Source organism: Hypanus sabinus, unplaced genomic scaffold (genome assembly GCF_030144855.1).
Source record: "Hypanus sabinus isolate sHypSab1 unplaced genomic scaffold, sHypSab1.hap1 scaffold_333, whole genome shotgun sequence".
NCBI classification, from domain to species: Eukaryota; Metazoa; Chordata; class Chondrichthyes; order Myliobatiformes; family Dasyatidae; genus Hypanus; species Hypanus sabinus.
This window is the reverse complement of record NW_026781238.1, coordinates 289598-317550: the sequence shown is the minus strand read 5'-3', so window position 1 is coordinate 317550 and position 27953 is coordinate 289598. Positions and strand designations below refer to the sequence as shown.

Sequence of the window (27953 nt, the reverse complement as noted above, 5' to 3'; positions counted from 1 at the left end):
TTCCCGGGCTTGGCAGTGCTGTTTTTTCGTTCTTTGTGAAACCGGGTCGGTGGTGAGATCGGGATGGGGAGTGGGTTCTCGCCCCCTTGGACGGGGAGCCGGAGACGGATTATTCTCTGCGGGGCAGCACCAACAATTTTCCTTCGGTGAGTATTGAAGCCGGTTCCGATCGGGGAGTTCTGACGTTGGGTAGTGAGCTCTGAACTCAAACAAAGAAAATCTGCAGTTGCTGGAATTGCGAGCAACGCGCACAAAATGCTGGAGGAACTCAGCAGGCCGGGCAGCATCTAAGAAAAGAGTACAGTCGACATAACCGGCCGAAACCCTTCGGCAGGACTGGAGAATAAAGGGTGGGGGTGGGGAAGGGAGAGAGAAACAGAAGGTGATCGATGAAACCTGAAGGGGGAGGGGATGAACTTTCCCGGACTGGCGGCCTCGCCTCGCTTCCTTCACAGAATCTGCCGGGGTCGGTTCGGTGTGAAGGTCTCACAAGGTCTCTGAGATGAGCCGCCGCTCAGCCCCTGTTGTTCTGGTCCTATTAGCAGGATGACGTAAACATATTTCTATGCTGTTACTGACAGAGAATCGTATAATTTGTGTTCCGTGTGTTATCTGAATATACTTGCCTGTGATGCTGCTACAAGTCAGTGTTTCTCTGTAGCTGTACCTTCTCGTACTTGTACACTTGGCAATAAATTCAACAGGACCTGAGAAATCTCAGTGAGATTTGATTAGTGATGATCATCTTCGCAGCTCGGTCGGTGGAATGTAAAGAGACAGTACACTGTTAAATGCAAAACCCTGAATAGTGTTGATGATCAGAGGGATCTTGGAGTCCCTGAAAGCGACCGCACAGATTGATCTGCACAGATTAAGAAGGCAAATGGTGTGGTTCTCTTTATCATTGTGTTCAAAAGTCTGGAAGCTTTATAAGATTAATTAGGCCACATCCGGAGTGTTTCATACATTTGTGCTCGCTCTCGTTCTCTGAAGCATGTCGGGGCTTTGGAGAGGGCGCAGAAGAGGTTTACCAGGACACTGCCTGGAATAGAGGGCATGAGCTATAACGAGAGGTTGGACAAACTTGAGTTGTTTTCTCTGGAGACGTGCCGGCTGGGATGAGACTGAATAGACGTTTATAAGATTACCAAAGGATTAGAAGCAGTGTCTCAGAAAGGCAGCGTCCATTATTAACGAACTCCAGCACCCAGGGCTGCCCTTTTCTCAATGTTACCATCAAAGAGAGAGAGAGGTACAGAAGCCTGAAGGCACACACTCAGTGATACAGGAACAGTTTCTTCCCCTCTGCCATCTGATAGCCAAATGGGCATTGAACTCTTGAACACGACCTCAATATAAATATATAATATTTCTGCTTTTTGCATGATTTTTAATTTATTCATAGAACAATAGAAACCCTACAGAACAGTACAGGCCCTTTGGCCCACAAAGTCGTGCTGACATGTCCCTACTTTAGAAATTACTATAGTTACCCATTGCCCTCTATTTTTCTAAGTTAGTTTTTCTCCAGTGCCGCCAGGTACCTATCCAAAAATCTCTGAAAAGACCCTATTATGCCCACATCCATAAACATTGCCGGCAGCCCATTACACCACTCCCCACCAATCTCTGGCAAAAAAAAAACTCACCCCTGATATCTCCTCTGTACGTACTCCCCAGCAACTTAAACCTGTGCCCTCTTGTGGTAACCAATTCAGCGCTGGGAAAAGGCCTCTGACTATCCACATGATCAATGCCTCTAATAAACTTATATACTTTTATCAGGTCACCTCTCATCCTCTGTCGCTCCAAGGAGAAAAGGCCGAGTTCACTCAACCTATTCTCATAAGGTATGCTCCCCAATCCAGGCAACATCCTTGTAACGTGCCTCTGCACCCTTTCTAAGGTTTCCACATTCTTCCTGTAGTGAGGTGACCAGAATTGAGCACAGTGGAGTGTGACCAGGGTCCTATATAGCTGCAACAAAACCTCTCGGCTCCTAAACTCAATTCCACGATTAATAAAGGTCAATGCACCGTTTGTCGTCTTAACCACAGAGTCAACCTGCATAGTAGGTTTGAGTGTCCTCTGGACTCAGACCCCAAGATCCCGCTGATCCTCCACACTGTGAAGAGGCTTACCATTAATGCTATATTCTGCCATCATGTTTGACCTAATAAATTGAACAACATCAAACTTATCCAGATTGAAATCCATTTGCAACTTCTCAGCCCAGTTTTGCATCCTTTTGGTATCCTACTGTGACCTCTGACAGCCCTCCACACTATCCACAACACCCCCAACATTTGTGTCATCAGCAAATTTACTAACACATCGCTTCACTTCCTCATCCAAGTCATTTATAACAATCACGATGAGCAATGGTCCCAGATATACATATACTGTAATTCTTATTATTTTATTTTGTGTTTTCTTTTTCTTCTATATTATGTCTTGCATTGAAATGCTGCTGCAAAGTTAACAAAGTTTACACCACACGCCAGTGATAATAAACCTGATTATGAATCTGTGTGGACAGATAATATATTTTTCCTGGGGGTTGAAATGTCTAATACATTTAAGGTGAGAGGAAATCTGAGCGGCAAGTTTGTCTCTTTCCACAGAAGTGGTGGGTAGCTGGACTCTCTGCCTGGGGGGGGGGGGGGAGACCCCACCAGTCACGTGATCCTGTTTGCCCCTCACATTTATCCACAGATGTAACTAACTCTTCGCGCATGCTCACTGTCTCCGGTTGGGTGGTGTTTTCCTTTCTGCTCAGTGCTGAAGCGAATCGTCTGCGGGATTGGGAAAAGGTCCTCCCCTCCTGGGTCAGGAAGCCAGGGATCAGATCACAGTCTGCGGGCCGAAGATATCATTTTCCCATCAGTGAGTATTGAGACCGATCCCGAGTGGGGAGATCCAATGTTAGCCGTAAGTGCTGAACTGAGGGCCAATTACTCATTTATTTTCCAATTATCTGGGCTCTTCAAAAATATGTAGATGTCACTTAATCTGCATTGAACGATCCAAACCAGGAGCCCAGGCACTTTATTTCCACAGAGTTGAAATGGGAGACCCACCAACAGGTCACATGAGGCTGTTTAACACAGATCTACCCCGCCCTCTGGTTTGTGACTCAAGATCATGTGATGTGCGGTCAGAGTCCCCGTATGTGAGATGATGCTTCCTCCATGTTGTGTTGGGGAATCTGATGTTGGCCACTGAGTCCCGTTAACTTCCCCCAACTTGTCTCACTTCCTGAGCCTCCTCGCATTTGTCTTTGAGCTTTTTGGCTGGTGTCTTCTCCCGGACTGGGGTGGGTGAGGAAGGAGAATGTACCAGGTTGTGAGGATCTTTGATTTCACTACCTGCTTTCCTGAGGGACTGGAAAGTCTAGTGTGAGAATGGTTTCTGTGATGTGCTGATCTGGGTCCAAAGGTGTCTGCTGTTCCTCACAGTCACGGGCAGAGCAGTTACCATGAAAAGCATGAAGTGTCTGAATGGGAAACTTTCTATGGTGTGTTGATAAAAATTTGGTGAGGGTTCAAAGTATATATGGCAAAGTTCTTGTTGTTTTGTTCTAACTTTGTCATTTTAAGATCCTTTATACAGTAGTGAGTACTATTAATTCAGTATCTGTGTATTGCTGGAGAACCATAATTGATCGTCCTTGATTTCTTCTTCACCTCATTCCATCTGCTCATTCCCTGCCCATCTTGTTCAACCTCTGTCCAGTCTCTCTCCCACCAACTTCAGTGACATGCATCAACTATCTGGGTCAACCTTGGTCCACCCTGTGTCACACCTCATTAGTGATATATATGGGCAATCATTCTTGGCTTCATTGTGAAGTATTCTTTTACACCTTCGGCCTTGCTGAGTTGTTTCCAGAATCAGTTTTTGTCAGCTGGAAAGCCAGAGGCTCATCAGGTGCCAGTTCTGTTGTGCATTGGTGTGGAGTCCTATTTTGTGAACTGTGACTGCCTGACACACTTCATCATATTACAGTCAGCAAAGAGTTCTGGGAGAGTTGGTGCTTGGGCTCTAGTCCTGTGATCAGCATTCCAGGGAAATGGAACTGCTGGTGTTTTGGCTTTGACTTTGCTTAGTGCTTCTACAGAAGGGGCTGGATGGATGTCCTTCTTCGAGCAGCTGGACATTGGTTGTGGGGAAATCCCGGATTGCACTACCCAGTGTGAGATGTGGGGACAATGTGTGAGACTCTCAGGGTCGGTGAGTGGCAGATTAAGCTGTGTGACTCTGTGAGGTTGGGTCCTGGGATATCATAGTTTTTGATCCAGGGAAAGTGGACCCGGGGATTGAGCTGTTTGGGCTTGTGAGGTGTTGATCGAGTATTTCTCGTCTGGGATCAGATGTTTCTTTCTGGAGTTCCTTTGGAAGCAATGACTGCCAGTCTGAGGAGAGGATGAGTTCCCATTCCATCCTCACAGGGAGAGGCTGTGAGTAAATGGGCTGTTCCGTGTTTACAACAGTAGAGATAGACCCTGAGTTTGGTGTTCAAACTATGCTTCGAAATCCCCCTTTCACTGTCATCTGTCTGTCACTCGGTGGAAATCAGGCAGAATCTCAAGTTGCTGGAGATCTGCAATAAAAACTGAAAATGCTTGGTCATTCTGACAAAACATTATTACCCTGAATTGTAAAGTTTGTTCCTCTCCCAAAGCTGTTCCTTACCTACTGAGAATTTCTGATAATTCTAGTTTCTTTTTATTACATTTACCTTGGAATGGTTTATATTTCCAGAAATTAACCTGGAAATGGAAATGGCTCATTCTGTGCTAGTAGAACAATAGAGAAATCTCAACTTACTCTGTAAATTATCCTGGTATCAATTTATCTCTTATTCCTGGAAATGTGTTCAGTACAATTGCTGCTTGTAAACATGGTTTCCAAAAATAATCTCAGGAATAATCATTGTTATGTATGAGGAGCATTTGATGGTTCTGGACCTGTGCTCAATGGAGTTCAGAGGGACATTGGGGAGTTGTGGGAGGGATGTATGGATAAGTAAACGCACAGAATGCTGAAAAGCCTGGATACAGTGGACATGGAGAGGATGTTTGCATCAGAAGTAGAGTCTGTGATCTGACAGCACGGTCTCAGAAAAAAGATGCTTCCCTTTAAAACTGAGATGAGAAGAATTTTTTGGCTAAAAGATGTCTGATCTGTGGAATTTGTTGCTGCAGAGGTTGGTTGAGGCTGCCATTTTGTATATTTATGACACAAAGTAATATATTCATGATTGGTGAGTAGCTCAGGGTTACAGGAGGAAGGCAGGAATATGGTGTTGAAATAAAAATCAGCCATGGTAAATGGTGGGGCAGACCAGATGGATCAAATCACATAATTCTGTTCCTGACTGTATGATGGCTCCTCCTTGTCCCATATCGTTTTGTGATGTGTGAGGGACAATAAATTGTTCACTGCGATCATTATATCTGCCTTCAATGTTTAAATTTCAGTGAGTTTTGTTCTTAGTAACATTGAGCAGAAATGTTTGGTTCTCCTTTTTAATGTTAACATACTTCATTATCTCTCTGGTTAAAGTTAGACCTGCGGTGAGAAGTTTATTTGAAGAAAAACCCCAACTGGAAGCAAACCACAGCTGAAGACGAGAGAACAGCAACAAGTGAATTGGCCCGAGGACTGAGAACAGCAACTGGAGAGAACAACTCTGCATCAAGAGACTCGGATTTCCCAGTGATTCAGTCAGGAGAAAGTTTGGTGAGTCTCATTTACTCAAAAACATGTCCTTTGGACATTACATACCTGTACAAGGGAAGGTAGGAAATAGCTGGAGTGAGACTGAATGTCCCCAGAAGAACCAGTTATGCTTCTGTCAGACCCAGTTGCAATCAGTCCCGGTCTGGTGATGTGCTTCCAGCAGCCCAGCCCTTTAAAACCACTCCCATTCTGTGGAAGTTGAATCCAGATAAAGTCACTCAGAGACCGTATGGTACAAACTCTTTGTTCCAAGCACCCGGGGCGTACTCAGTTAGTCACTCAGACAGGAACAGACTGTGAATGCTACCACCCTATCCACCAATTCCCCTTACACAATAAATTTATCTGTCCAGATACTCCCCCACACAAGACTGGATGGAGCCAAAATTATTTACTATGACAGCCCCTAAAGACAAATTACAAAATAGTCATAATGGCTCACACACACAGAACAGACAGAAGCTGTCCTATCTCTACACATGAGTGCACAAGGAGATAAGCATCCTGAAACCGTAGCTAGCTACCCTCAAGAAGAAATATGGCTCAGCATGGCTTAGTACATCTGTTGATCATCAGCAGTTTCTTTCAGAAAAACAGGCTGTTATAGATTAACGAAGTGTTAACCCTTTTACATACTTTATCATTCCCTTCTTTAGATCATTACATGATCAACAAAGCAGTAACTTTTTTACAGAGAAAACAACTGAGTACAGCTTTGACTTCTCAGTGGGGAAAAACAACATACATCAGTAATTATAACAATGATATGTACAACTTTTAGGACATAGGATTAGGACTATGCCCCACATATTACCTTACAGGCCTTTGAAGATCACCATTTCAACCCTTCGGTGAACCCGTGTAAATCCTGCCCTACTTTCTTGATGCTGTCAGTCTCCTTGACAGTGTGCTTGGAGAGGGATGTAACGTTAGTAGACTCATCAGGGATATAGGTGCTGCATTCTGTGTCAATAATAGCACAGGTTCCCCCTTTCTCAGCTAGGATAAAATCTAAAGTCGTACGATTCTGTACGACTGTTTGCCAGATTGCAATCATTTCAATGGATGTTTCTGTTACTTGGGCCTGTGTTTCTGTCACAGGGCCCCTGCAGCATTGTGGCCAGCTCCTGAAGTTCTTATAGCCAAATTGATTATCTCTCATGAATTTCTGGCTACGCTATAGGAGAGAAAAACTATCATCAAAAATCGCTCAGTCTCAGTTATTCCTCTCGGCTGCTGGGCTCCTGCAGATATGGCCAGGATGCATGTTTCCCAGCGTAGGAAGTTCCGCTTGGTGGGGCCCTGAGACACCATCCCTCAAAACACTGACAGCCACGGTCATCACAGACTGGACAACAGTTCCTCACTCTCTTCCCCGGGTGTTATTTGAAAAAGCCCAGGCAGATAGTTCCTCACTCTAGTTGAGCAGGATTACTGACATTTGAATCATACTTTTACCATACCAAGGAATTTCAGCACAAACCCAGCAGGCCTCTGGTTCTACCTGCTTGGCATAGGTGTGACAGAGAGACAGAAAGGTGTTAACATGAGGGCCCCCGGGTGCTGGGGTGAGCCCTCTTAAAGACATAAACACGAGCAGCACCGTTACGTACCCAATTGGTTTAAATGAACCAGCAGCTATAGACCACACCTGGAGTCTGGTTTTGATGTTAAAACCACTCTCTTTATTCGTATCTACTTATAATATAACAAATTAAGCAAAATAATCAAAAGTTCAAAAGTGTTATGAGTACACATACGTGTAAATATAACTCCCAAACCTTTGAGCTCAGGGAATACCAAGCTTAAAGTCTTGAGATGGTGAACTATGAAAGTTCAGTTCAGCCATGGAATAAATGACAGGTTAACAGTCGCTGTAGGTTCTATCCGTCGTCGTTCTAAATCTACATACAAATTATCGCCAGAAGCAGCTTATCACAGGCGTACTGTCTTCAGAAGGAACTACCACACAAGCAAGGGTTGACACACAGGTAGATTCCACAAGGTACTCCCAATCCAGATCCAACACACAAAGTATTACCGACAGTGATTTCCACAGAATATCCCTTCTCACAAGTGGTTACCACATAACACACCCGAATCCGGCTAAGGGTTAACAAAAGTGGTAGCCGCGAGATACTCCAACAACATCCCCATATGGATTATACGAATTATCACCAACAGTGATTGGTCACAAGGGTACCTCTTCAAGTGAATTACCACACCCAGGCAAGGGTTAGCACAAGTGGTCCTCACAGGATACTCCCAAGCCAACAGATCCACTCCAGTGGATCAAAGTGACAATCACACATTCAGTACACGCTGGATCAATAGTCAACCCACATTGTGGGCATAGTAGAGTCCAAATAGTGGCCTTTGGCCACTAGGTCCTTTGTTTCGAACCTTCCATCTTCTTTCTTTCTCTCCGGCTGACTGTGTTTGTGACTGTCCTTGCTTAAATAAAACAAACTGTGAGCTATATAAACACAAGCTGCGAACAAGTGTAAACATGCTGCATAGTCAAATAGTTCTGCCCCCCTCTCTCTCTTAGTAAGAATCAAACAGGAGAATATTAGTTCCCTTCGGGGTTGATCGGGATTCGAAAGTCGGGTCCCAAAAATATGTCGAAGCTCGTCACATTCGATTTCGGTCATTGTCAGGCCAATCCATATTATTTGTCTTAATAATGTTGGCTAACTTAGTTGGTAAGCATTGGAGCAGTAAGTCATTAATAATGGGTATTTGTCCCTCCAGTTTAAAGGCTTGGTCTCCTGTGAAACTGCCGTAGCAGGCCACAAATCACATCCACCCATTCACGCTCCGCTTTTAGCGGCTCCCAACCTTTGGCATTCCTTCTGCAGTACATACCTCTATCCCATTCCATTATTTCTCCAACTTGCTGATAATATACTGTTCCACTTTAAACGTATGTCACATCCGGAACTTTTTCCAGTTAGCCGAGGATTTCCTTCCACGCCGCTGTGCGGTGTTGGGAAATCATGTACAAGGCAAGTTACAGCAGTAGTTTGCCATTGCCTTCTGCTGGGTGAATTGTTTTGTTTAAGAGATCACCAGCTCTAACCCAGCACGGATGAAAGTGTGCAAGGGAGTCGGCTGGATTCGAACTCAAGACCTCTCGCCTCAAAGTCCAATTCTGAAGCCAGTAAGCCATCAGTGGCATAGCTGGCAGACTTCCATTTTACATCTGCCTTTTCCTTCCATTCCCTTTTCAATGATTTCCACTTCTTTCCTCAGTTCTTTTTCCATATCAGATTTACTGCTTGTTCAAATGAGGTAATAACCCAGGCTTCCCCCACCCCCCTCAGTCCGTGGCCACATTTTGTTCCCCAATTTCTTACTCAGTGCTATACTAAACATTTGAAAATCTTTTTCCTCGTCCGGAAAACTCTCACACAAAATTGTGTCGGGCTGCTGCTGGCACACTCGTATCAATCGACTGCAATTGACCGATTATCTCTAACTAATTTATCAGGCACAAGGCCTCCTGCTCAATTAACAATCTGATAAATTTACCCAGCAGGCACCTCCTGCTCAATTGATGAATTTACCTGACATGTCTGCTTCCTGGCCACTTAGTAAACTTTATCCAATACTGCCTCCTGCCCACTTAGTAAAAATTTTGCCTACCTTATACTAGTCTCCTGACAGATTTTTTTCCCGATCCTGTCAAGGTATGTGACCAGCCTTGGGCAAGGCACCATACATCCAAAGGAACTAACAGTGAGCGGCAAATGTAAAATACCTATTGGGCTCCCGGTCAGTCCCCACAGTCCCCAGAGTGGTTCAGCTGCTTACTCAGCCCGTCTGCTCAGTGCTCTGTAGATAGAGATCCTGTTTGTGATGCCAAATGTTAAAGCTGAATCTGAATAAAACTCGAGATACAAGCTTCTTATTGACACCACAGTTTATTGCACATTCTTCTGCAGGAGTTTGAGCCCCAGTTGTGAAAGGGAAGGCACGTAAGCACTGCCACTATCTGACAAGTCGACTGACTTAGGTTACAGCCGTATATTTATACATAGTACACCCCATGCATCACTATTTCAAGATGTTATTTGAACTGGTATGCCCACCAAGTTTGTTGGTGCAAATCTTAATTACTTAGATAACAGAGTTTGTTATATTGAGGTTTTAATTATGGATGGATGTACTGTCCAGTCCTTATTCCCTTTGCAAAGCCCTGACTTAATTACAAACAGATGTTCATTCCTGTCCTTATCAGTGAGTCCTCTGCCCCTTACTCAAATGAGGGTAGAATGTATAATGGTATCTAACAACGGTACAGTATACAATGTTATCAGCTCTCAGTGTGCCTCTCTGCAAGCCACAGAGAACTGGCAATGAGCCTGGCTGAGCTAACCACTGAAGACAGTGTTTACTTCGGTTCAAATATTCCTATTCAGTCACAATTATTCTTTTAGCCAGAGGTTACATAGGTTACATAGGTTTTTTGTTTATATATCCTCAATTCCTCAGGAGGGTTCAGGGGAAATATTTATGTCCAATATAGAAACTGGTATTACCTGTGTGTATTGAAGAATGAATTAGGAGAAATTGTTATGGGAAACAGGGAAATGGCAACAGAATTTAATGCGTACTTTAGATCTATCTTCACCAGGGAGGACACAAGAAATCTCCCAGATGTATGGATGGGCCAGGGTCATAAGATATCAGAGGAATTGAGGCAGATTGACATTAGGAAAGAAACTGTGATGAGTAGACTGGTAGGACTGAAGGTTAATAAATCCCCGGGTCCAGATGGTCTGCATCCGAGGGTTCTGAAAGAGGTGGCTCAGGAAATTGTGGATGCATTGGTAATCATTTTCCAATGTTCCTTAGATTCAGGATCAGTTCCTGAAGATTGGAGAGTGGCTAATGTTATCCCACTTTTCAAGAAGGGAGGGAAGGAGAAAACGGAGAACTATCGCCCTGTTAGCCTAACGTCAGTCGTGGGGAAGATGCTTGAGTCCATTATTAAAGACGAAATAGTGGCACATCTTGATGGCAGTAATAGGATTAGGCTGAGCCAGCATGGGTTTTCCAAAGGCAAATCATGCTTGACTAATCTGTTGGAGTTTTTTGAGGGTGTAACAAGGATGTTAGACGAGGGTAAGCCAGTGGATGTTGTGTACCTAGATTTTCAGAAGGCATTCGATAAGATGCCACATAGGAGATTGGTGAGTAAAATCAGAGCTCATGGCATTGGGGGCAGGGTTTCAACATGGATAGAAAACTGGTTGGCAGATAGAAAGCAAAGGGTAGCAGTGAATGGGTGTTTCTCGGACTGGCTGGAGGTGACAAGTGGGGTACCATAGGGCTCTGTATTGGGACCACAGCTCTTTACGATTTATGTCAACAATTTAGATGAGGGCATTGAAAACTATATCAGCAAGTTTGCTGACGATACTAAACTGGGTGGCAGTGTGACATGCGAAGAGTACGTTAGGAGAATGCAGGGAGACTTGGATAGGCTGTGTGAGTGGGCAGATACTTGGCAGATGTCATTCAATGTGAATAAATGTGAAGTTATCCACTTTGGAAGCAGGAACAAGAGGGCAGAGTATTGTCTGAATGGTGTAGAGTTAGGTAAGGGAGAAATGCAAAGAGACCTAGGAGTCCTAGTTTGTCAGTCAATGAAGGTGAATGAGCAAGTGCAACAGGCAGTGAAGAGGGCAAATGGAATGTTGGCCTTTATTACAAGGGGAATTGAGTACAAGAGCAAGGATGTCCTTTTTCATTTGTACAGGGCCCTAGTGAGACCACACCTGGAATATTGTGTACAGTTTTGGTCTCCAGGTTTAAGGAAGGACATTCTGGCAATTGAGGAAGTGCAGCGTAGATTCACTAGGTTGATTCCTGGGATGGCAGGGCTGTTTTACGCAGAGAGATTGGAGAGATTGGGCTGGTACACGCTGGAATTGAGGAGATTGAGAGGGGATCTGATTGAAACATGTAAGATTATTAAGGGATTGGACAAGATAAGAGGCAGGAAATATGTTCCAGATGCTGGGACAGTCCAATACCAGAGGGCATGGTTTGAGAATTAGGGGTAGGTCATTTAGGACAGAGTTAAGGAAAAACTTCTTCTCCCAGAGAGTTGTGGGGGTCTGGAATGCACTGCCTCGAAAGACGGTGGAGGCCAATTCTCTGGATGCTTTCAAGAAGGAGCTAGATAGATATCTGATGGATAGGGGAATCAAGGGATATGGGGACAAGGCAGGGACTGGTTGATTGATAGTGAATGATCAGCCATGATCTCAGAATGGCGGTGCAGACTCGAGGGGCCGAATGGTCTACTTCTGCACCTATTGTCTATTGTCTATTGTGACAATGCAAGAGGTGCTGGAGAATTTGCAAGTGGAAAGACTTGGAGTAATCTTTGCAAACCTGACTTTTTAAAGAATAATTTAGCAAGCAAACCACATATGAACAATGTGCAAAAGCTCTGGTGAGATGATTCTTCATTACTCGTTACAGGCCTGCTACATAGTGTGTGTGAGAGTGCAGATGAATTCCATCAAACCCGGGGGATATCAAAGTATTTATCGACAGTGATTTGCTCGCTGTGAAAATGATTACCTCTCTGTATAAAATTCACTGTGCACATGTCACTGGGTAAAAAAATGCATGGTACATGATTTATGTGCACACTGGTCATTACAAATTAGAGGGGACATTGTGGGAAATTGGGGAGACCTCCAGTGTCCCTTATGCCCCCACCTACAAGGTGTGCATCCAGCTGCAGCTTGTAACCCTGCACTTTAAGGAGTTGGAACTGGAAATGGATGAATTGGAGTTGGAGCAGGAGATAGATATGACATGAAGAAAGGTGAGTTACACACAAGGTGCAGGACATAGAAAACTGGGCGAGAGTCAGGAAGCGGAATAAAGTTAAATAGCCATCACAGAGAACTCTTGTTGTTATCCCACACAACAACAGGTGGAACACTTTAGAAACTGTTGGGGTGGGGAGGATAGATTACCTGACAGAGAAAAGTCAAAGGGGTGATAGTGAATTCATTAGTTAGGGGAACAGAACAGGAGGGGACTGATATCCTAGTGGTAAGGCTTGCTAGTGCTAGTGTGGGTGGAGAGTGTGGTGGTTAAAATAAGTTGCTGGGGAAATGGGAGCCAGAATGACAGAACAGATAGTGGAGAGGGTGAATTGAATTGAATTGACTTCACAATGTACACTAGAAAGGCCACTCGGCCCATCTGGCTCCGGCAGTGTTTCTGTTCCATATCAGTATATCAAAATCTACCCCTGCCGTTCCTCTCTCACTCTCGCTGAGATGACAGGCTGCAACTAGTTACCACTCCGTGGGATAGGAGATTTCTCTTGAATTTCATAGAATCATAGAAATCTACGATACATTACAGACGCTTTGGCCCGCAATGTTCTGCCGACTATGTAACTTACTCTAGAAATTGCTTAGAATTACCCTCCCGCATAGCTCCATGTATCTATTAACAGACCCTATTGTATCCGCCTCTACCACCGTCGCTGGCGGTGCATTCCACACACACACCACTCTTTGCTTAAAAATCGTAGCTCTGACATCTCCTCTGTACCTACTTCCAAGCAGATTAAACCTATTCCCCCTGGTGTTAGCCGTTTCTGCCCTGGGAAAAAGCCTCTGGCTATCCACACGACCGATGCCTCTCATCATCTTATACACCTGCATGAATTTCCTCCATGATTTTCTCCAGGCTGAACAAGAGGATGAGCTCACGGTGGTTGTGACGTTGTTCAGGGCTCCGGACGAAGTTGGTTAAACTCCTTCTTCCCCGCTCTTTTCAATGTTTTGGGTCATTTTCAAGAATTTTAAAGGATTGTGCCTCAGACAGCTGGGTTGTTGCAATTGTTACCTACCAGCAGCAACAGATCACTCATGGAGTCTGGTTTCGATGGTAAAAACACTCTCTTCATTAGTATCTACTCCAAATCTAAAAGATTGAACGAAAAATACAGCAATTAACTGTGTTATGCGTATATATAGCTCCTAAACTATCAACCTTGGGATACAATGCTAAAAGTCTTCAGATGGTAAATTAGAAAAGTTCAGTAATCCACGGAATAAGTGAGTGAGAGGAGAGATTTGTAAATCCTCACGAACACGTAGAGAGAAGGCAATTACGAAGAATTCCACACACATTCCACGCTGGGTAAACGAGAAAACAGTCGCCGAAGATCTTATCCGTCGATTAGTTCCGAAATCCACTTAGAAAGATCACCAGGTGACAGTGACAGTGACAGGAATATCGTCAAGTGGTTACCACAGAACACCCGGATTCCAGGCAAGGCCCAACAAAAGTGATACCACAGGATACTCCAACAAATCCACACATATGGATTATACGAAGTGACAGCCAGACATCCGTTGTGCACTGCGTGCCGATGATCAACCCAATCTTTTGGGCGTAGCAGTGACAAGCTGAAGTCACTCTCACTCTCACTCTCTTCCTCTCCCTCTCGCTCTCTCCCTCACTCTCTCTCTCCCCCTCCCTCTCCTCCCTCTCTCCCCTCCCCTCTGTCTCTCTGTCTCTGCTGCAGCGCGTTTGTGACGTCACAGCCGCGCCTCCCTCAGGCACTTAAAGCGACACTCACTCTGCTGTATCTGTCAGTTCACCAGCGCTTGAATGCCGCCGATCCTTGAATGTGGAGGCGGAGATGCTGGAGAAGACAGCGCCCCACTCGCTACAAGGAGAGCTCGAACACGTGTCCATGTCCGTGATCTGATTGGATACATCGCCATGACATTCAGAGCACTGTGACGTCTTCACTGGCTCTCATTTTGGAAGGGATTCAGTCGGCCTTCGCAGATACACCAACAGCTTCCCACTGGGAAGCGGCCGTTCACTTGCTCCGTGTGTGCGAAGAGACTCATTCAGTTAACCCACCTTGTGATGCTCCGGTGAGTTCACAGTAAATAGAGGCCACATTTCTGTCCGGAGTGAGCAAAGAGTTTTACTCACTCATCCCAGCTGCTGCAACACCAGCAACTTCACATCAGGGAGGAAGTTCAAATCAGCTCCGTGTTAAATGTTTCACCATCACGGTGACTGAAGGCAGCTGCAGGTCCATGAGGGGCTGTTACTGTCAGATTCTGCAGTTCTTGCGGCTGCTCATCGCACCCAGGACTGAACCCTGGTCACTTAGCATTGGAGGAGTCTGTTCTGCTGATGTTAGCCTTAAACTAGACTGGCGTTTAATATTGTGGATCTGTGACAGATAAATCACTTCTGTATCAAATTCCGTTTCTCACTAGAGAAGTCCCTGCCGATGTCTCTGTTCCATATCAGAATATCAAAATCTACCCCGGCCATTCCCTTCTCACTCACCCTGAAATGACAGGTTGCAACTAGTCACTACTCTGTGGGAGGAAGGATTTCCACTGAATTTCATAGAATCATAGAAATCTGTAGCACATTACAGATACGTTTAGCCCACATGGTTGTGCCGACCATGCATCATTCTCTAGAAACTGCCTAGTATTACCATACTGCATAGCCACCTATTTTCCTAAGGTCCATGTACCTATCTAAGAGCCTCTTAAAAGGCCCTATTGTATCCGCCTCTACCACCGTCGCTGGCAGTGCATTCCACGCACACACCACTCTTTGCTTAAACAAAACTTAGCTCTGACATCTCCTCTGTACCTACTTCTAAGTAGCTTAAACCTATTCCCCCGCGTGTTAGCCGTTTCAGCCCTGGGGAAAGCCTCTGTCTATCCACACGACCAATGCCTCTCATGACCTTATACACCTGCATGATTTTCTCCGGTTTGAATAAGACGATAAACCCACTGTGATTTTGACGTTCTCTCCCCCCTCTCCATTCCTCCCCTCCCCCTCTCCCCTTCACCTCCTCCCCCCTCCCCTCCTCCTCTATCTCTCCCCTTCTCCCCTCCTCCCCTCCTGTCCTCCACCTCTCCTCCCTTCCCCTCCCCTCCCCTTCTCTCTCTCCCTCCGTTGGTGTTTCACGTCACAGACCCACCTCACTCAGGCAATTAAAGGGACACTCACAGTAAACGAACCTGCGGTCTCCTAACACAATGCACCTCTAAAGTCTGACAGCAGATTAGCGAGTGAATCTTCGGTGGTGTAGAGTCAGAAACCAAAGAGCTGCCAGATTGAGTCAGACTTTAGGGCTGCAAAGAGGAGGAAGAGGAATCAGACCAGCAGGATTTGGCAGCAAAAGAAAGATTAGAAACATTTGGAAACTGGTTGATCGAAAAAAAAGGTGGTTAATTTCTGCAAAATACTGGTGGCAATCAACAGTCAGGCAGCAATTGTGAAGAGGCATAAAAAGGCAACGTTTAGACCGAGCCCCTTCAGCATGCCTAGCCTGTGTACTCCGCTGCTTAGTTGCTGCTTGAACTGCAGAGTTCCTCCAGCATTTTGTATGTGTGCGTCTCTGTATTCCCAGCAACTGCAGAATCTCCTGTGTTTTATAACTGCATTTTACTTTGGCATTAGATACACATTGATATTGAGTATATTGCTTATGGAAACCGCTTTCTGCGTTAAAACAGCTGCAGATTTTTCTATACACACGAAAAAAATGAGGTATGGACTTTGAACCGGTGCTTGCAGAAATGTTTAATGGCATTGTGATTACCCATAGGGCCATGCGTTAAGAATTCTGCCGGCGCTGAAACGCCGATGAAATGCGCAGGCGTCAGGCTGAGGACGTCCCCGAGTATCACGCATGCGCGCAGTACACAGAAGGCTTTGAAAATGTCGGCTACAGGTAAGAGCGATTCTCCGTGTTTTTATCTTAAACACCGACTTCAGAGCGATTCCTGTGAAATCCGGAGACCGTGGCCAACAATCCCGGGACAGTCCTGCCCTCTTCCCTCTCTCTCAGCCCCACGATCCGTACACGGGCCCCGGGGAGCTCCCGGCTGATGAGGGAATGGGAACCGATGGATTCTCAGACAGAGCTGAGCTCCAGCTATCTAAATGCAAGGATGAGGAACTCGGAGAAAGGGAACAAAATCTTTTACATCAGCAGTTGAGAAAATCACCTTTGTTCTACCTCCCATCACAAAGAAGAGGAAATCTGCAGATGCTGGAAATCCAAGCAACACACACAAAATGCCGGAGGAATTCAGCAATAGTACTCTTTTCCATAGATGCTGCCCGGCCTGCTGAGTTCCTCAGCATTTTGTGTGTGTGTTGTTTGTTCCACCTCCTTTTGTTCTGAACTTTTCTACAGGCGAGAACATGTTTTGACCCATTCGCTCTGGGTACATGATTATATCAGACACCTTTGCCCTGGGCAACAAGTAACTTTCACGTCAGAAATGTGCCAGACTCCAGTGAGACAGACTACTGCCCTTCCCTTCATATTCATTGGCATTGCCATCACAGAGTTCATCACCGTCTGTCATCTGGAGAGGGTTCAGGGGAAATATTTATGTACAACACAGAAACTGGTGTAAAAAAAATACACGGTACATGATTTATGTGCACACTTGTCATTACAAATTAGAGGGGACGTTGGTGGGAAGGAGGGGAGACTTCCAGTGTCCCTGATGCCCTCACCTACAAGATGTGCATCCAACTGCAGCTTGTAACCCGGCACTTTAAGGAGTTGGAACTGGAAATGGTTGAATTCTAGATTATCCAGGAGTTGGAGGGGGTGATAGATATGACAGCAAGAGAGGTGAGTTACACACAAGGTACAGGACACAGGGAACTGGGTGACAGTCAGGAAGGGAAATTAGGTTAAATAGCATCACAAAGTACTCTTGTGGCCATCCCACACAACAACAGGTGGAATACTTTAGAAAGTATTAGGGGGGATTACCTGGCAGAGGAAAGTCAAAGGAGTGATAGGGGATTCATTAGTTAGGGGAACAGAACAGGAAGGGGACTAATATCCTAGTGGTACGGCTGCGAGAGCAAGTGTGGTGGAGGGGGGTGCTGATGTGGTTAAAATGAATTGTAGGGGGAATGGGAGCTAGAATGACAGGACAGATAGTGGAGAGGGTGAATTGAATTGAATTGACTTTCTTACATACATCCTTCATGTAAATGAGGAGTAGAAGTCTTTATGTTACATCTCCATCTAAATGTGTGGTGTAATTTATAGTAATTTATAATAAATAGTTTGTGCATAGAACAGTCAGTATAACATAGATATGCAATTGTATCAGCATGAATTAATCAGTCTGATAGCCTGATAGAAGATGATGTCCCGGAGCCTGTTGGTCTTTTTGCTGTGGTACCGTTTCCTGGATGGTAGCAGCAGGAACAGTTAGTGGTTGTGGTGAATTGGGTCCCCAATATCTTTTGGGCCCTTTTTCCGCACCTGTCTCTGTAAATGTCCTGAATAGTGGGAAGTTCACATCTACAGATGAACTGGGCTGTCCACACCACTCTCTGCAGGTTCCTGAGATTAGGGGAAGTACAGTTCCCATACCAGGCAGTGATGCAGCCAGTCAGGATGCTCTGTAGAAAGTCCTTAGGATTTCGCCCCATCCCGAACTTCTTCAGCCATCTGAGGTGGAAGAGGTGCTGCTGTGCTCTTTTCACAACACAGCCGGTATGTACAGACAATCTGAGATGCCTGGTGACGTTTATGCTGAGGAACTTAAAGCTGTTCACCTTCTCAACCCCAGATCCATTGATGTCAAGAGGGGTTAGAGTGTCTCCATTCCTCCTGTCATCCACAACCGGCTCCTTTGTTTTTGTGACAATGAGGGGGAGTTTGTTTTCTTGACACCAGTCAGATGTTGTTCAGACCTCAGACAGAGTCAGCAATCAAATGGTTGAGCATGGTGCGATGAATGTGCTGAGTTGTGTATATCACAATGCAAGAAGCATCGGAGGAAAGCCAGATGAGCTCAGGAAAGGGAATTATGATATTGTGGCCGTTATTGGGGCTTGTTTACACACAACAGTCTGAGGGATTTAGAGATATTTGTAGAGAGATTGCAGACCATGCCAAGAAACAAAGGTTGTTCCAGTAAGTGATTTTAACTTTCCATATATTGACTGGGACTCCCATACTGTAAAAGGACTAGATGGAGTAAAGTTTGTCAAATGTGCCCTTAATCAGTACGTAGAATTCCCGATGTAGAAGTGTGCAATAAGCTGTTAGGAAATGATCCAGGGCTGCTGGTGACAGAATTTATTAAACATCATACCATGAGATTCAAAGTAAAGATGGAAAAAGAGAGGTCTGGACCACGGGTTGAGATTCTAAATTGGAGAAAGGTCAATTTTGATGGTATCAGAAAGGATCTGACAAGTGTGGTTTGGGACAGGCTGTTTCCTGGCAATGGAGTACTTGGTAAATGGGGCTTGTTCAGAAGTGAAATTTTGGGGATATAGAGCTTGTATGTGCCTGCCAAAGTAAAAGTTGAAAGGTAACTGGTCCAGGGAACCTTGATTTTCAAGAGAAATTGAAGCCCCGGATATTTTGTTCCTCTAAATGCCTCAGACTGTTGGGTGCTACTGAGATCCATTAATGACTACAAATCACAATTCCACACACTGAGCGCATCTGACTTTTTTGTCGTCATCTTCTGTTAGGTTCTAAAACCTTCCAAATAGTTTTTGCTCTTTTGTTTGCCCTCTGTTTGACTTTTATGTTGGCTCTGGCTTCTCATTCCAGCCACTGTTGTGTCCTCAATGTTTTCACTTCTTTGGGATATATTGATCACTCAGCTCTTGCTTGCATTTGCCCTTTCTATACTCTCATGGTACTATATGCTTTTAACAAGTCGTCAATTCAATGTATAATTTCTTTGTTTATTTTTGGAGCCTTTTTTAGGTGCATATGATGATGAGGGGTATTGATCGTGTGGATAACCAGAGGTTTTTTTCCCAGGGCTGAAATGGTTAACACAAGGGGGCATAGTTTTAAGGTGCTTGGAAATAGATACCGAGGCAATGTCAGGGGTAAGGTTTTTTTTACACAGATAGTGGTGGGTGCGTGGAATGTATGCCAGCAGCGTTTGTCAAGGCAGATACAATGGGGTCTTTTAACAGCCTCTTGGATAGGTACATGGAGCATAGAAAAATAGAGGGCTGTGTGCGAGGGAAATTCTAGGCAGTTTCTAGAGTAGGTTACATGGTCGGCACAGGACTGTGGGCCAAAGAGCCTGTAATGTGCTGTAGGTATCTCTGTTCTATGTGAAGGAGCAAAGCAACTTGGGTTATTCGCCAATCCTCTATTACCACCCCGTCACTAAAGATGACTTAATTATCTCTGCTGGGGCCCCTACAATTTCTGCTCTTGCCTCCCACAGGGTCCGAGGGAGCTCCTGGCCATACCCTGGGGATTTATCAGGATGGGTGAAAACATGCTTCCACCAATTCTGTCTGGCTACATAATGATATCAAACACCTTTGCCCTGGCCAACAAGTAGCTTTCACATCACAAATGTGCCAGACTCCAGGGAGACAGACTACCACCCTTAAAGGAAGTATTCCTTGGCATTACCATCACTGAGTTCACCACTTTCAGTCACCTGGGTGAGACTTCAGGGGAAATATTTATGTACAATACTGTGTGTATTGTGGTGATGCAAGAGTTGCTGGGGAATTTTCAAGTGGGAAGAAGAGGAGTGATATTTGGAAATCTGAAATTGAAAGCATCATTTAGCAAGAAAATCACAAATAGGTGGTTTGCAAAAGCTGTGGCGAGTAAATCCTTCATTAACCTGTTACATAGGTTGTGTGAGAGTGCTGATGAACTCAATCAAGACTCAACCAGAGGAGATTAAAGTTCTTACTGACAGTGACTTGCTCGCTGTTGAAATGAATACCTCTCTATATAAAATTCAGTTTGCACATGTTGTTGTCACTGGGTAAAAATTGTACAGTACAAGGTTTTTGCACACACTGGTCATTACAAATTAGAGGGGACATTGGTGGGAAGGCGGGGAGACCTCCAGTGTCCCTGACGCCCTCACGTAGAAGGTGTATATCCAGCTGCACTTTAAGGAGTTGGAGTAGGTAATGGATGAATTCCGCATCATCCAAGCATCAGAGGGTGTGATAGGTATGACGTGCAGAGAGGTGAGTTGTACCCAGGGTGCAGGACACAGGAAACTGGGTGAGAGTCAGGAAGGGGAATGAGGTTAAATAGCCATCGCCGAGTACTCTTGTTGCTGTCCCACACAACAACAGGTGGATGCTTTAGAAACTGTTGGGGGGAATTACCTGGCAGAGGAAAGTCAAAGGGGTGATAGGGGATTTGTTAGTTAGTGGAACAGAAGTAGAAAGGGACGAATATCCTAGTGGCAAGGCTCGCTAGTGCTACCCTGTGGGGTGGGTGGTTAAACTAAAGTTGCAGGGAGGATTGGAGTCAGAATGACACAGCAGATAGTGGAGAGGGTGAATTGAATCGAATTGACTTTATTACTTACATTCTTCATACATGAGTTGCAGAAATCTTTATGTTACGTCTCTGTCTAAATGTGCAATGTGAAATTTATAATAGTTTATAATAAATAGTATGTACAACAGGACAGTCAGGATAAATAAAAGTACAATTGTATCAGCATGAATTAATCAATCAGAGGGCCTGGTGGAAGAAGCTGTCCCTGGGCCTGTTGGTCCGGGCTTTCTGGCTGTGGTACCGTTTCCCAGATGGTAGCAGCTGGAACAGTTTGTGGTTGGGGTGACTCTGGTCCCCAATGATCCTTTTTACACAGTGGTCCTTTTTACACACCTGTTTTTGTCAATGTCCTGAATAGTGAGAAGTTCACATCTACATATGCGCTGGGCTGTCCGCACCACTCTCTGCAGAGTCCTGCAACTGAGTGAAGTACAGCACCCATACCAGGCAGTGATGCAGCCCGTCAGGATGCTCTCAATTGTGCCCCTGTAGAAAGTTGTTAGTATTTGGGGCCCCGTCCCACACTTCCTGAACCGCCTGCGGTGAAAGTGGTGCTGTTGTGCCTTTTTCACCACACAGCCAGTATGTACAGACCAGGTGAGATCCTCGGTGTTGTGTGTGCCAGGGAACTTAAAGCTGTTCACCCTCTCAACCCCAGATCCTGGGTCAGCCTGTCTCCATTTCTCCTGTAGTCTGCAGCCAGCTCCTTTGTTTCAGTGACATTGAGGGCAAGGTTCTTTTTTTGACACCAAACAGATGTCATTCAGACCTCAGGACATGAAATTATGATACTGTAGCCATTACTTGAACTTGCTTGCGCCCAACAGTCTGAGGGATTTCAAGGAACAAATCTGTAGAGAGATTGCGGACTATGCCAAGAAACAAAGGTTGATAAAGTGAGTGATTTTAACTTTCCATTTATTGACTGGAATCCTAGGCTGTAAAAGGACTAGATGAGGTAGAGCTTATCAAATCTTCCTTAATCAGTATGTAAAATTCCCGATGTAGAAGTGTGCAATAAGCTATTGGGAAGTGATCTAGGGCGAGTGACAGAAATTAGTGTATGGGAACACTTTGTATCTACTGATCATGAGATTCCAAGTAAATACAGAAAAGCAGAGGCCTGGACCTCTCTTGAGATTCTAAATTGGAGAAAGGCCAATTTTTATGATATTTGCAAGGATTTGACAAGTGTGGATTGGGACAGGATGTTTTTTAGCAAAGGAGAACTTGGTAAGTGGGAGTTCTTCAGAAGTGAAATTTTAAGGGTGTAGAGTTTGTATGTGTCTGACAAAATAAAAGTTGAATGGTAACTAGTGCAGGGAATCTTGGTTTTCAAGAGATATTGAGGCCCTGGATATCTCGTTCCTCTAAATGCCACGGACTGTTGGGTGCAACCAAAACTCATTAATGACAACCATTTCATAATTCCACTCCTGAACTCATCTGACTTTCCTTTAGTTGTCTTCTGTTGGATTCTAAAAGCTTCCTAATGGTCTTTTGCTCTTTTGTTTGCCCTGTCCTCTGCTTTTATGTTGGTTTTGGATTCTCATTTAACCCACGGTTGTGCCCTGCTGCCATTCCAATGCTTCCACGTCTTTGGGATGTATCGATTACTCAGCTCTCGAATTGCTCCCAGAAACTCCAGCCATTGTTGCTCTGTTGTCACTCCTACCTTTTCCCTTCCAAACAAGTTTGGCCAGCTTCTCTGTCGCAGAAACATGGAGAAGTTCAGTGGAGAAACAGGCTATTTGGCCCATTTAGTCAATGCCACAAAAACATTTAAGCTCTCTAATGCAACTACCTGCACTGGGATCATCACCCTCCGTACCCCTACCATCCAGGTACCTGTCAAACTTCTCTTAATGGTGAAATCGAGCTCATAATCTCCACTAGTGCTGACATCTCATTCTGCACTCTCACCACCATTTCAGCAAAGAGCTTTTCCACATGTTCCCATTAAATTTTCACCTTCCCCATTTACCCATGACCTCTGGTTGTCATCCCACCCAACCTCAGTGGAAAAAGCTGTTTGCATTTACCCTATCTATACCCTCATAATTTTGTTTACTTCCAACAAATCCTCAGAGCAATGTAAAATTTCCTTGTTTATGTTTAGAGCCTTTTTTAGGTGTATAAGATGATGAGGGGCATTGAGTGTGTGGATAGCCAGAGGATTTTTTCCCAGCGTTAACATGGCTAACAGGAGGGGGCATAGTTTTAAGGTGCTTGGAAATAGATGCCGAGGGGATGTCAGGGGTAGTTTTTTTACACAGAGAGTGTTGGATGTGTCGAATGCAATGCCAGCAGCGGATGTCGAGGCGGATACAACAGGGACTTTTAACACTCTCTTAGATAGTTACATGGAGCTCAGAAAAATAGAGGACTATGCGCTAGGGAAACTCCAGGCAGCTTCTAGAGTAAGTTACATAGTCGGCACAGCACTGTGGGCCAAAGGGTCTGTAATGTGCTATAGATTTCTATCATTCTATGAAATTCAAGGGAAATCTCCAAACCCACGGAGTGGTGACTAGTAGTGAATAGTGGGAAAGTTACTGGAACGTATGAGCAGGAACCGGAAATATAAGTATTTGGATAGATGTGGAATGATTAAGAATAGGCAACATGGCTTTGCGCAGGATAGGTCATGTCTAACCAATCTTATAGAGTCTCTCGAGGAAGTTATCAGGATAGTGGATGAAGATAAGGCAGTGGATGTTGTCTACATGGATGTTAGCAAGGCACTTGACAAAGTCTCATATGGGAGGTTGGTCAAGAAGGTTCAGTCACTCAGCATTCTAGATGAGACAGTAAATTGGATGAGACACTGTCTTTGGCAGAAGCCAGAGTGTGGTAGCAGATGGTTGCCTCTGTGACTGGAGGCCTGTGTCTAGTGGTTGCCACAGGGATCAGTGCTGGATCTGTTGTGGTTTGTCATCTAGATCAGTAATCTGGATGATAGTGTGGTTAACTGGATTAGCAGATTTATGACCACCAAGACTGGTGGTGCAGTGGACAGCGAGGAAGACTATCATGGCTTGCAGTGTGATTTGGACCAGCTGGGAAAATGGTTTGAGAAATGGAAAAGGGAATTTAATGCAGACCAGTGTGAGTTGTTGCACTTTAGTCTGACATACCAAGGGAGGTCTTTCACAGTGACTGGTCGGGCACGGAGGAGTGCTGTAGAAGAAAGGGACCGGGGAATACAAGTCCTTAATTCACTGAAAGTGGTATCACAGTTAGATAGTGACGGAAAGAAAGATTTTAGCCCATTGGCTTTCAAGAAACAAATACTGACGATAGATGGATATTATGTTGACTTGTAAAAGAGGCCTAATTTGGAGTATTGTGTGATGTTTTGGTCACCTACCTACAGGAAAGATTTAAAAGAGATTCAAAGATTTCAGAGAAAATTCACAAGGATGTTGCCAAGTTTGGAGGACTTGGGTTATAAGGAAAGACTGAACAGGTCAGGACTTTATTCTCTGGAATGTAGAAGATTGAGGTGAGATTTGATTGTGGTAGAGGGGCACAGATAGTGTCAATGCAAGCTGGCTTTCTCCACTGAGATTGGATGGGACTTCAACCAGTGGCCAGGGGTCAAGGGTGAAAGGTGAAATGTTGAGGGGAACATGAGGGGAAACTTCTTCATGCAGATGGTCATCTTGGTTTGGAATGAGCAGCCAGCACAAGTGGTGCATGCGAGCTCGATTTCAACATTTAAGAGGTTTGTGTAGGTACCTGGATGGTAGGGGTGTGGGAGGGGCAATTTAAATAGTTCAGCACAGACTAGATGGCCCAAAGGACCTGTTTCTGTGTTGTACTTTTCTACAAGAACCTGAAATATTACAAAAATTCACTCTAACCCCTTTTAACAGCTGTGCCGACCAACCATTCATCTCAGCACGAATTTTTTTTATATGGTGTTAAAACTGTAGCACCTTAAGTTAATAATACATAAAAGAAAATCCCTGATGCACATCCACAAAGACAATTTGCGTGAGACTGTTTAGGTTACTGTGGGGCCAGGCACCCATACTGCTCAGCAGGAACAGGGAATAATACCAATGGAGAGAGTCAAACTGAGCCAAGGCACAGATTGGAGACGGCAGAAATGCCCCATTCTTATAGAGACACGAAGAGCATCAGGGAATTGATGGTCATTCCAGATGCCAGCACTCTGCCCAGTCAGGAGATGATTTCTCTGTCCAACTTGGGTTGAACCTCACTGTAACCGTGTGATACCAAATCAAACCTTGGTAACTCAAGTAATCTCATCTGAAATGTTGTCCTAAACCCTTTGATGGATTTTGTAAATCTTTCCACAGGTTAAAAACGAGAAGGAATTTGTCGCCGGGAATCTCAAACACAACACGCTAGTTTTGCTGTCTCTGTCTGGATATTTAAGAAGTGGAGCAAGGGATTCACTCAATCATCATTCCTGCTCAGACTGTGGGGAGGGATTCACTCGATCATCCTTCCTGCTCAGACTATGGGGAGGGATTCACTCGACCATCCTTCCTGCTCAGACTGTGGGGAGGGATTCACTCGGTCATCCTTCCTGCTCAGACTGTGGGGAGGGATTCAATTGATCATTTGACCAAATAGCAAGCCAGTCATTTTACACAGAAGAAAGGCTGTTCACCTGCTCAGACAGTGGGAATAGATTCACTCGGTTATCACAATTGAATGTACATCAGCAAGTTCACACTGGGCAAGGCCATTCATCTGTTCTGTGTGTGAGAAAGGATTCAGTTGGACCTGTGGACACATCAGTCAGTTCACACCACACTGGGCAGAAGCTGGTGATCTGTTGAATTTCTGAGAAAGGATTCACTCAGTCATTTGACCTAATGGCTCACCAGCAAGTTCACACTGGGGAGAAGCCGTTCACCTGTTCAGTCTGTGAGAAGAGATTCACTCAGTCATCCCAACTACAGAGACATCAGCGAGTTCACACTGGGGAGAAGCCATTCACATGCTCAGAATGTGAGAAGAGATTCACTCAGTCATCCCAACTACAGAGACATCAGCGAGTTCACACTGGGGAGAAGCCATTCACGTGCTCAGAATGTGGGAAAGGATTCAGTGAGTTATTTAGCCTACTTAGACATCAGCGAGTTCACACTGGGGAGAAGCCGTTCACCTGCTCAGAATGTGAGAAGAGATTCACTCAGTCATCCCAACTACAGAGACATCAGCGAGTTCACACTGGGGAGAAGCCATTCACGTGCTCAGAATGTGGGAAAGGATTCAGTGAGTTATCCAACCTACAGAGTCATCTGCGAGTTCACACTGGGGAGAGGCCGTTCACCTGCTCAGACTGTGGGAAGGGATTCACACTGTCATCCCACCTACTGGTACATCAGCGTGTTCACACTGGGGAGAAGCCGTTCACCTGCTCAGTCTGTGGGGAGGGATTCACTCAGTCATCCCACCTACGGAGTCACCAGCGAGTTCACACTGGGGAGAAGCCATTCACCTGCTCAGTCTGTGGGAAGGGATTCACTTACTCATCCCACCTACAGAGTCATCAGCGAGTTCACACTGGAGAGAGGCCGTTCACCTGCTCAGTCTGTGGGAAGAGATTCACTGATCCATCCAACCTACAGAGTCATCAGCGAGTTCACACTGGGGAGAAGCCGTTCAGCTGCTTAGTCTGTGGGAAGAGATTCACTCGCTCATCCAGATTACTGGAACATCAGCGAGTTCACACTGGAGAGAGGCCATTCACCTGCTCAGACTGTGGGAGGGGATTCACTCATTTATCCAGCCTACAGAGTCATCAGCGAGTTCACACTGGGGAGAAGCCATTCATCTGCTTAGTCTGTGGGAAGAGATTCACTTGCTCATCCAGATTACTGGAACATCAGCGAGTTCACACTGGAGAGAGGCCATTCACCTGCTCAGAATGTGGGAAGAGATTCACTCGCTCTTCCACACTACAGAGACATCAGCGAGTTCACACTGGAGAGGAGCCATTTACCTGCTGAGAATGTGGGAAAGGATTCACTCAGTCATCCTAACTACTAGCACACCAGTCAGTTGTTATGAATCCCTAGGTTTTGTTTGCTGTGGACTGTCATTTTAAGAGAGAGAGAGAGAGATTAGGAAGGTGAATCAGTCTGACTTGCAGCTTGTTTACATCACTCCCAGCTTGTTCAGTTTTAACTGAGGACACAGACGCTCAGAGTCAGACGGAGATGAATGAGGAAAAATGGAAGGATCGAAACAAGGGAAATAGGTGCCAAGGGTCACTGTTTGGAATTTTCCTATGCCCACAAGTGTGGGTTAATTATCGATTCATTGTACATCGAATGTGTGGTTGTCACCTCGTTTGATCCATAGGAGTGGATCTGATTTGGGGTATCCTGTGAAGACCACTGATGTGTTACCCCTTGCCTGGGTGTGGTGTGGTAATTCACTTGAAGATGATATGCCTTGTGACAAGTCACTTTGGGTGATAATTAGTATGTGGATTTGGAAGGATGACAGATAAAATCTACAGTGACTGTTCTCTTGTTTTACCACCATGGAACCTGCGGAATTTGACATAATTGCCTTCTATCGACATTTACCCTGGATTACAAATATCTCTCTCATCAGATATTCCGTGGTTGAACTGAACTTTCATAATTTACCATCTGAAGACTCCAAGCCTTGTTTCCCCCTAGCTCAATAGTTTCGGATTTATACTTACACACATATATACACATAACACTGTTAACTTTTGTTTATCTTGCTTAAGTTACTATATTATAAGTAGATTCTAATAAAGATAGTTTTAAGATCAAAAACAAACTCCTGGTGTAGTCTCCACGAGGAAATC

At 44.9% G+C, this 27953-nt stretch overlaps 1 protein-coding gene across 4 annotated transcripts; it reads left to right on the top strand.

Annotated features, from left to right (window-relative positions):
• On the top strand, nucleotides 1-27925 carry LOC132388483 (zinc finger protein 16-like). Of its 4 annotated transcripts, XM_059960829.1 has the most exons (5): nucleotides 2-146; nucleotides 2716-2886; nucleotides 5569-5745; nucleotides 16394-16519; nucleotides 25453-27925. In XM_059960829.1, the coding sequence occupies exon 5, from the start codon at nucleotides 25978-25980 to the stop codon at nucleotides 27115-27117; it is 1140 nt and encodes a 379-aa protein (XP_059816812.1). In that variant the 5' UTR covers nucleotides 2-146; nucleotides 2716-2886; nucleotides 5569-5745; nucleotides 16394-16519; nucleotides 25453-25977; the 3' UTR covers nucleotides 27118-27925. The 4 variants fall into 4 exon arrangements, with proteins under 4 accessions (XP_059816811.1, XP_059816814.1, XP_059816812.1 ...); XM_059960828.1 differs by lacking the exon at nucleotides 2716-2886 and having other exon boundaries at nucleotides 1-146; XM_059960830.1 differs by lacking the exon at nucleotides 2716-2886 and having other exon boundaries at nucleotides 3-146; nucleotides 5573-5745.
• The last annotated feature ends 28 nt before the right edge of the window (nucleotides 27926-27953 follow it).

Coding starts and splice junctions, on each gene's coding strand:
- LOC132388483 (XM_059960831.1), top strand. CDS start 25,978: ATGGCTCACCAGCAAGTTCACACTGGGGAGAAGCCGTTCACCTGTTCA.